This window comes from Rhamphochromis sp. 'chilingali', assembly GCF_963969265.1.
Source record: "Rhamphochromis sp. 'chilingali' genome assembly, chromosome: 4".
NCBI lineage: Eukaryota > Metazoa > Chordata > Actinopteri > Cichliformes > Cichlidae > Rhamphochromis > Rhamphochromis sp. 'chilingali'.
The window spans coordinates 29,069,156-29,079,945 of NC_137948.1; the positions used below are offsets into that span (position 1 = coordinate 29,069,156).

At 41.6% G+C, this 10,790-nt stretch overlaps 1 protein-coding gene across 2 annotated transcripts in view; it reads left to right on the top strand.

Moving 5' to 3' along the window:
* Window positions 1-8,527, top strand: part of mtnr1aa (melatonin receptor 1A a) — a 44,332-nt gene extending 35,805 nt beyond the window's left edge. For both annotated transcript variants that reach the window (XM_080880974.1, XM_080880975.1), the window contains one exon: window positions 6,989-8,527. In XM_080880974.1, the coding sequence (XP_080737100.1) occupies window positions 6,989-7,857 (869 nt within the window). In that variant the 3' untranslated portion in view covers window positions 7,858-8,527. The remainder of the gene's footprint in view (window positions 1-6,988) is intronic.
* Window positions 8,528-10,790: the final 2,263 nt, after the last annotated feature.

The following is a 10,790-nucleotide window of genomic DNA, read 5'->3' on the forward strand; positions in this document are numbered from 1 at the left end:
TTCTGCCTAAGTCCTAATAGAAACTGGTTTAAAGTGTGGGATTGCAGAAATGGAAAAGGGACACTGCACCAGGCCATATCTCTCCTCGAGCCAAATGAAAACTCAGAGTGATGCGTCAATCACAGGACTAGTCACAGTGACAGAGTCAGTGAGTGAGAGAGTCCAACAGCCAAAAGAGCCACCTGCCTGTAAGCATTTCACCTTGTCAAGGTCAAGGCTGTTAATACTGAGTGACTTGACTTTAAAACCCTGTAACAGGGTTGTTACAGTAAAGAGTAGCTGTAGAAGAGAGGGGGAGGCCACTAAAGTTGACGGTTAGCACGTTGTCTTTACACTTTCTCTGAACGTGGAAACATGTTTTCATTTGGTAGTACACACAGTTTTACTAACTGCACCCTTTTCCACACACACACACACACACACACACACACACACACACACACACACACACACACACACACAGTACTCAGTGGAATAAATAGGAACTGATCAAGTGTTTTGTTTTTTGTTCTGTTTTTTAAAAAAGTGAAAGGGGTCACTTTTTAGCCAACCTACAAAATTACAATCTCTCTCTGTTTTTTTATCTTTCTGTTCTGATTATGTTCAATTTAACACTCTGTGGTATTTGCATGCTATCCTGTCCGGCACTGAGAGGTAGACAGACAAAGTTAGCTGCCAGCTGGTGAGCACTATGAAGCATTAAGCTGCTAAAAAGGCACATATTTCCCTGAGGAGTGGGTGGAGGCTGAAACATGGCTAAAGGGAGGGTGAATATTGGACATTAACATGACTATTGATAATAATAGTGAGTGCTGGATGTGTTAAGTGTAAAGAAGAAACCATTTCTTTCAGATAGGGCCATGAAGGTTTGGATTTTTCCCCTTTAGTAATAAACACTTTCATTTAGAAACTGGGTTTTGTGTTTACTTCTGTTATCTTTGTCTCATATTTTTGTTTGATGATCTGAAACCATTAAGTGTGACAAACATATAAAAAATGCCACTAAAGTGCTGTTTGTTTTGCATAACCTTTTTTTTATTGGTTTAGTGGATGAAGTGAAATGTGAAATGCTGTTGAACCATATGAAAGAGACAAAACAATAGATACACTGGACAATATAACACAATAAAGTTTAATAATAATACAAATCTGGACTCTATAAAACATTACGTGATTAATTCTACATTTCTATAAATCAATTTTTAGGTGAATTAGACTTCAATAATTTTAGCTACTTGTGCCAAAACTCTGGCAACTGCTTGTATTTGTGATAGCTATTTATTTGTACTTTTTTGTGGCAACTTCTCAACAAAAAAAGTTGCTTGTGTTACCATGAAATTGGTTCAAAATACTTCGTTTACTCGTTGAACAGGTCAAAACTCAGGTAATACAAGTCTAAGTAAACAGGGAAGATGTTGTGGGGCCGTTTGTTCACAACTGTGTACGAAGCAAATTAGTTGTCACTGTTAAAAAAAAACAAAAAAAAAACAATCAGATGGATTTAATTCCATCACTGTGATCATCTCTCTTTGTCACTCTGTAAAACAGTCTAACCAGACCTTTAGCTAAACCTGGTTCCAATAATGGTAAACACATTTTCTCTTATGGACTGTTTGATTACTTAAATGTACAATGTGGAGGGTTTTAATCATGAACTATTTGTATATTGTTCACCATACTCACCCATGTTGTCGTACAGAAAAATACTACACGAAAGTCTACAGGTGCCTGTGGGGAAAAAAAGGAAAAAAAACTTTGTTTCTCAAGGTCCTCACAAAGATAGATGAACAAAAAGCGCACCACACACATACATATATAGTAAAGCTCTCTTGCAGCCGTGGGATCTTGTGACAACAGCAGGTGCATTTAATTCCGTATAGAGGGCAGCCCAATGAGACATACAAAAGGACAAACTTAATTAATAGCCACATGCGATTCCTGGCAGTAGAATAGCATGGTTTATCGGAGATAACAGTGCCACTGAGCACCAATGTGCTTCTAATGCTTAGGTGAGACTGACAGGTCTGTCTACAGGTTTACAGGTTTGTGTCTGTAACTGGCTGCACAGAAGTCTGTGCAAACATTTAATTGCTTTGCGCACTGCAGTGATTGCAGAGATACATGTGATGCACCTTAGCTTCTCTGCGACATAGAATCCGTCTTATCATTTGTGACAAGCTGTCAATACATCTGCAAATCCGGGCTTGTCCTATGTTCATAAGCAGAACACATTCCACTGAGCCGAGTGAAAGCTAGGGAGAATGCCATGTGGCTTGATCTTAGGGTCCTCCAACATCGTCATCACAGGGGGTTCAAGCCAAAGTCCAGAGCTGTGTGCCTGCACACACAAGTGAGTGTGTTCCTGCAAGGTGTCATCAAATATTTATGCTTTTGTCTCTTTTGCTCATCATTGGAAAGAGGCTGAGAATTACAGTAATTTTCTGTCAGCTGTCATTTTGCAAAAGTGTGTCCCTCTTTAACAGGGTATATCATTTTCTCGTCATTTCTGGGGCAAAGAAAGCATTTGCATCCCATTGATTACTACCCAGTCTGCTGATCAGGGGTTTCAAACTTATTTTAGTTCATGGGCCATATACACCTCCAAATGTTTCCCTTCCTTTTACAGTTTTTTACAGACGCTAGGACACATTTCCCAATACTTAGGTCACGTTTGCAAAACTCCTCACACAGTGAGCACAACAGAAGTCTATGTGGGCTAAACTGAGGACCAGTTATCATTGTCTTGGCTGAAAATGGATTCAATGACCACATCTCTCAAATTTCATGAATCATCTTCTCACTCAGACACAACAACTGCCAAAAAGCTTTGTACGGACAGGACATTTTGCATGTGCTTACATACTGTTTTCAAAACTGTTAAACTCATGGTCAAAACAATAACACAATGCAAAACTTCAAAAGACAGCAAAATCCAACGGCAATATTTTATTGAAACATATTTTAAATCTAACAATGCAGTTTAACCAGCCACAGCTGATTCTCATTGTGGATGAACATCTACACAGTTGTTACTCCTTCAATTTTTCAACTCCTTCAATTCTGGCATGCCAGAAGATTCTTTCCTAGGTGTGTTGCCCTAGATGACATAAGATGTGATGTGGATGAGAACCTGTGGCCAAATGGAGAAGACCGAGTAGATTAGCATTACTATTGTATGAGTATCAGTGGATGGTGTGTATACAAATTCTTGTATTTTGGGATTACTTAGTGCAAAAAAATAAAAATACATAAACATAAATACATGATGTCTGATTCATTCCAGTAACATATATTGAAATTATAAACAGAGATGTGTCCTTGTTTTACACAGGAAAACACTGTGTAATGCTACATGTTGTTAGTGTTTTTTAGGTCATTGTTTTGTGGGTGACAAAGTGTGTTTGTCGGCTGTCAACCTTTGCTAGTGTTCTGGAGGAATGTGTTCATTTGAGACCTGAATGAAGTGTTTTGGTAGTTGTAGTGCATTTTGAATGTGAAATGAACTGCTTTGCCAGGCTGAGGGTCAGTTAGGAGAAATGTGTGAAGAGTTTTGCAAAAGTGACTTAAGTATTGAGAAATGTGTCCTAGCGTCTGTAAAAAACTGTAATACTGCTGGGTTTAAAGACTTTACTTTGGTGTGGTATGACAGGCCATCGGTACTGACTTGCCATACAACTTTCCTAATAGGAAATGGGCTGGTAGCACTTTATAGTTAATTTTGAGCACTCAGAGCACTTTGCATTAATTCTCTTTCCCCCAGTCACACATACAGCGATTTATCTGATTTTATTTTTTATATATGTCTCTCACACACACACTCTCTTTTTTTTTTTTTTTTTTGCCTGTCCCGTTTGGCTCTTTTGCCATCAGAATTGTTGTCTAAAGGCAAAGAAAGATGCCCAACAGATTTACTTTACCAAATTGACCATCCCAGCCTTGCCATAATGGTCCATTTGATTCAACTTTTATTGTTTATTTTATTTTCACTTGAATACGGGACAGACTTGACTGGGGGAAAGAAGGGGAGAAAGAAAGAGGGAAAGAGAAACAGCTGAGAAGAGAGACGGGGGAGAAGGGCAAAAGACAAAAACCAACAGAACGGGCAGAGAAAAAAAAATGCATATATCAATCACCTGGATCACCTGCTGAGAAAGAAAAAAGAAAACAAGCAGAAGAGAACAAGAGTAATAGAATAAACAACATCACAATGATATATGGGAATATGACAGTAAATACTAAATATTAAACATTAATGTGCAGCACATAAGATCAACAGAACACAGTGTGCTTTGAGGTAGGAGCCAAAAAGGGTGTAGTTTGTGGGTGTGATCACCCATGTGTACACCTGTGAACATGGACGCGCTTGTTTTTTTTAAAAGGTTCCTTCATGTAATGATCTGCTAGAGGGTGTGGGGGGGCCACAGCCCCGTCCTCCAGGGCATGAAGCAGGTATGGAGGAGATCAAAACTCCAGACAATCAGAGGCCCCCAGAACACAAGAGACCAAGGAAGACCAACAGAGGGGCAGCCGCGCCACTGTCCCAGAAAGAGCTGAGGAGAGTCCCAGATGAGGGCTCACTCAGCAGCCGCAGAGCAGAAGCCAGGGGGAGTTGCAGTGACGCGCCCGTGAGCTCCGCCGGCAGCCAGCTGTGCCTGAGTGACCGAGCCCCAGGCCGAGAGGCCGGGGGCACCCCACCTCCGAAGTGGCCCGAGCGAGCCCCAGGCTCCAGGCCCCGATAAGCGGCCGCCAAGGAGTGAGCCGGTGTGTACCCGGACGCCCACCCCCAGACACAAAGAACCACCAATGCACCGATACCTGAGGGAGTCCACCACTGGCAGGGGAAGTGGTGGTGGGTGGAGATAGGCCTCCAAACCTTGGAGGGCCTGAGATGTCCCCAGAGAGGTGGCATCTGATACCCAACCTGACATATAGACACAGACATACAGGCACACACAGACACAAACATCCATTCCCACCCTCATGCTCTCATATGCACTTACTCCACACTCAACCAAGGTGGAGACAGACATAAAGAGACGCTGTACACACGATCACACTCCCCAAGCGTACTCTACGAACCGGGTCTAGGTACCCTTGCCCCTGGAGGGGGAACTGCACCCAGACCCAGGTGGACACACACACTCTCTGATGAATGTATCAGGGGCAACTTGGGGTTCAGTATCATGCCCAGCATCCTTCAGCCTCTGGTAATACAATTCTGTGTATGAAGTGGGGATCACATTTCGATTCATAGATGACCCTCTCTACCACTGGAACCACAGATGCTCCGAAACTAAGATATATATGAGGTGGCCCTGAGAGGTCAAATACACTTCACCTTATAAAAGAACCACTAGCAATTAAAAAAATGCTTCAAAAGCACACAAAACACAATAGAAATGATATACAGCTCAACAGAATGAGGAGAAAGATTTCACAAAAGAGGATGGAAGTGTTTTTACGGAGACAATAACGTGATGGAACAGCTGCACAAGTCACAACATAACAGCTGCATAGCTAATAGCAAACATGTATCTACAGTGTTATATGAATCATGTGATTCATATAATTACCTAGTATCTTTCTCTTCCTCACAAAAGCGATGAATGCTCCTTGTTTTAAGTGTGTCTTCCTGTGCAATCCTCTCACAGCTGTTCTGTCACGTTAATGTCTCCCAAAATACACTTCCGTTGTGTTTTGGGAGATGTTATTTTTTTCTCCTTCCGCTGTGTTTTATTCACATTGCTGTTTTTTCACCCCTTAGCTGTAAAAAACTGATATTGTTGTCACCTCACCAGGCGGGCGGCGTGGGCAAGCTCGTGAATGCGGTACTCGAGAAGGAGGTCACCTAGGATTTTAAAATTCATACCATAGGTGTTTTACTGGTGTTTTCTTAAGTTACAGTGCAATCAACTGTTCAGGGCCTACATAGAATGATACAATTTTAAACAACCACTCTCATGGCAACATCGATTCATACCAACTTCCTCAATTCTTCCTGATGCAAAATTATGCCCTATTCTTTGCAATTTTGACATTCTCAAAGTCATCCAGTGGGACAGACTTGGTCCTTTGGTGGCTGGGTGTTTCCTGCAGACTGTATCTTTATAATCCCCACTTTAGATCATGCTTACCTTCCATGCGCACTGTAGAGTCCTTCCTGACAATTAGAAATATGCATTATTTTCATTATTCACTAACATCAAAAGGTAACAGCTGAATGTACGCTGATGTTCACACATGCCAAATCATCGAGGGAAACTACTACTGTGTTTATGCATTCACACAAGCGCACATGTGCATATGCACACATACAATACCAAACTACAGATGGATTCCCTCTCAACATCCAGCCTTGAGGCACTTTTCCTCTGGCTTAAGTTACAAAATTGCAAGAGAAACAAATGGATGTCTCTAAAGTATTGTGTTAGTGGGGGGTCTTCTTTGTTTTAGCACATTTGATTACATCTATTTTAATTAAGGCCAGCTATCATAGCCAACACGCAATGGGCTCAGATTTTCAAAAGGATTGTCATTTCCACTGGGCAGATTTTGCCTTTAATGCTGTAAGAAATGAGGAGCCTTGCATCTTGTGTCAGATGATCACATAGAAGATCTTCTCAGTGATATTTATACAAATTGTAATTCTGTGTTCTTGCTCAATTTAAAAGATTCTGACTCAGGGGAAAGATGGGAATTAGCAGCAGAGCTTTATCCATGTCTTAAATGATCCAATCCAAAGTCCACAGGGGTGACATCAACAATACTTTATCAATGATGCGGTTTTCATGCCGTCATATTTGTTCTGTACTCGTTTCTTTCTTCATAATAAGTCACAAGACTCCCAGAAAGGTGGGGAAAACTAAATATGTTAAAGCGAGGAACATTTGGCAGTCTCTGGATATAATGACTCCATGTCTCCTTTAATTGAATGTTGAGTCTGTTCTCAGTTGGTCATCCATGTCTCTGCTGTTTGTGTTTTCGATAGGGAACATCTTTGTGGTGAGCCTGGCAGTGGCAGACCTTGTGGTGGCCATCTACCCATACCCTCTGGTCCTCACCTCCATCTTCCACAATGGCTGGAACCTGGGTTACGTCCACTGCCAAATCAGCGGCTTCCTCATGGGTGTCAGCGTCATCGGCTCCATCTTCAACATCACCGGCATCGCCATCAACCGATACTGTTATATCTGCCACAGCCTCAAATACGATAAACTGTACAGCGACAAAAACTCTGTCTGCTATGTGTTGTTAATCTGGGCGCTGACTGTTGTTGCCATCGTGCCCAACCTGTTTGTGGGCTCGCTTCAGTACGACCCGCGGGTTTATTCCTGCACATTTGTTCAGTCGGCTAGCTCCGCGTACACCATCGCCGTGGTCTTCTTCCACTTCATTTTACCCATCATGATTGTCACCTACTGCTACCTGCGCATTTGGATATTGGTCATACAGGTAAGGAGACGGGTCAAGCCAGACAATCGACCCAAGTTGACGCCACATGACGTTAGGAACTTTGTTACCATGTTTGTGGTGTTTGTGCTCTTTGCTGTGTGCTGGGCACCGCTAAACTTCATCGGACTGGCTGTAGCGATCAAACCGGAGGTTGTGATTCCCCTCATCCCTGAGTGGTTGTTCGTGGCCAGCTACTTCATGGCCTACTTTAACAGCTGCCTTAATGCCATTGTGTATGGCGTGCTGAACCAGAACTTCCGGCGCGAGTACAAGCGTATTGTAGTGTCAGTGTGCACGGCTCGCATCTTCTTCCAGGACAGCTCGAATGACGCAGGGGAGCGGCTCAAGAGTAAACCGTCACCGCTCATGACCAACAACAACCAGGTCAAAGTGGACTCTGTCTGAAACAGAACTCAGAGACATAAAACCAATATACTGAGAGTATGAGGAAGAAAAGGAAAAAAAGCTGAGTAAGAAAAATACCAAATATAAACCACAAACAGCTTCTGTCGGGAGTTATACGGTGCTATCTGATCTCTGAACAATCACAGCAAGAACAGGGGTGCGTAACATCTTTGTCTCTGATCAAGCACTTTTGTTTGACTCTGCAGTCCCTGTAGTACAAAACAATATATGATGTCTGTTTTGTTTTCATGTTTACAATGATGATATAAATGTATCATTAAATATATAAGTATTTATTTTGTATGAAATGCCATGTAAATACACAATATATCAGGTTCCGGTTTCAAAAGAATAAAAAGAACATTTTATGAGGCCACTAAAATAAGATTTCTACAAATCTCGGTTGAAAAGATACTCGCAAGTTTGTAAATGGAGTTAACCAATTTTAATAACCTCATTCGTGACACTGTAACACTAACTGAGTGCAAGCAGTGTGGCTTGCTGCTGTGTTAGTGTAACCTACAGTACCGTCCATTACATTAGGTGGAATATATTCTTTAGTAAAGACAATATCTCTCGCTCTCTCTCTGTCTCTACCACATTATGTGCTCATTATACTGTATGCATGGATATTGGAAATTATTCATATGCAAAATAAAATCTGATACTGACGGCGTTTTTGCATTAGCCCTGTGTTCAGTGTACTTACCGATGCTCGTTTTACTACAATTCTGGTTTATTGGGGGTGTTTTCTTCTTTCCTTTGGCCATCATGTGTTACAGTTATAAATGGCTTTAAACAGTAACTTTGTTTGCTGCAGTCTTAGCCTCTAACCCTCTCAAATGACCAGTTTGTTTCAGGACACTGCATTGGCCTGTAAATGATGTAGTTTGGTTTGTCCTCTATTCATATTTTTTTTTGCCAGTGTGACAGCTCTGCTACAAATCTGCCTGGGTAACTGGGATTTCACACACGGTGGAACACAGTCATCATTACCTGTAAAAGCATCCAATGGATATGATATGGCAAGGTTATGTAGCAAGTGCTTAGTTTTGTCTGCATTGTCTGAATGATATGAGTGGCGGTTAAACGTATAAGCTCATAAGGTTCTGTCTGCAAACAAATTTTTAGGTGAACTAATGAAAATTGTGCCCTTCACTGTGCCCTTCACAGTGGGAAGAATTCTGCAATGCGTAAGAGGCCGGGACAGTTTAGGCTACTATGCATCAGCACTTGCATGCGTGTTGCATAGTGTGCGTGGGCTACCCGGTTAGTGGAGCACAAAGAAATAATGCACCGCAGAGGAGAGTGGCCCAACCATGCATTTGAAATCCACTTGGCTTACATAACAGCAGCTGACCATCATCCTCAAAGCAAGAGCTAAAAGAGCCAGCACCCACAGGACTCCCTGCCCCCTTCTCAATCCGTTTAATCCCAAGAGCTGTGTGCGGTAGGAAGGAATGAATGGGTTGGGGATGAGCAAATGTAAAAATCCCAGGGATTTACACTGCCCCCAAACAGAGTCATACAGTAATCTGAGGCCAGTGATTTTTATAGCAAGGGATGCAACAAAATGGAAAAGGAAAATCAGGTGTTTCATGTCACTGATTTAGGCTTGTCTTTATTTACTGATTCAGTGTCCAAAAAAAGACCATAAAATGTGGTGTTTACTATGGCGAGGCCATGAAAAACTCAAACAGAGCACTCAAAGTTCTGCAGTCTGTCCAAACTTTAGATGGAAAAGAAAGTAAATCACTGCAAATTGATGTTGTCTGGGGAAAAAAATATGAATACATTGAACATGTCTTAAAAAAAAAAAAAGACAGGAACAAAATAGAATAAGTCAAACTGGACAGAAAACAGTTCATCCAAAAATACACCAACAAAAACACAGCATATGTTCTTAATGTCTGTCTCTGCACATTTGGATTCAAGCCTACCTTGAAAAACCTTTGAAAGTCAAACCAGTTTTGCAAAAATGTTTACTATTGTAAGTGTGATTAAAACAAAATAGTAGTTAAGCCTTATACAGGGAGTGCAGAATTATTAGGCAAGTTGTATTTTTGAGGAATAATGTTATTATTGAACAACAACCTTGTTCTCAATGAACCCAAAAAACTCATTAATATCAAAGCTGAATGTTTTTGGAAGTAGTTTTTAGTTTGTTTTTAGTTTTAGCTATTTTAGGGGGATATCTGTGTGTGCAGGTGACTATTACTGTGCATAATTATTAGGCAACTTAACAAAAAACAAATATATACCCATTTCAATTATTTATTTTTACCAGTGACACCAATATAACATCTCCACATTCACAAATATACATTTCTGACATTCAAAAACAAAACAAAAACAAATCAGCGACCAATATAGCCACCTTTCTTTGCAAGGACACTCAAAAGCCTGCCATCCATGGATTCTGTCAGTGTTTTGATCTGTTCACCATCAACATTGCGTGCAGCAGCAACCACAGCCTCCCAGACACTGTTCAGAGAGATGTACTGTTTTCCCTCCTTGTAAATCTCACATTTGATGATGGACCACAGGTTCTCAATGGGGTTCAGATCAGGTGAACAAGGAGGCCATGTCATTAGTTTTTCTTCTTTTATACCCTTTCTTGCCAGCCACGCTGTGGAGTACTTGGACGCGTGTGATGGAGCATTGTCCTGCATGAAAATCATGTTTTTCTTGAAGGATGCAGACTTCTTCCTGTACCACTGCTTGAAGAAGGTGTCTTCCAGAAACTGGCAGTAGGACTGGGAGTTGAGCTTGACTCCATCCTCAACCCGAAAAGGCCCCACAAGCTCATCTTTGATGATACCAGCCCAAACCAGTACTCCACCTCCACCTTGCTGGCGTCTGAGTCGGACTGGAGCTCTCTGCCCTTTACCAACCCAGCCACGGGCCCATCCATCTGGCCCATCAAGACTCAC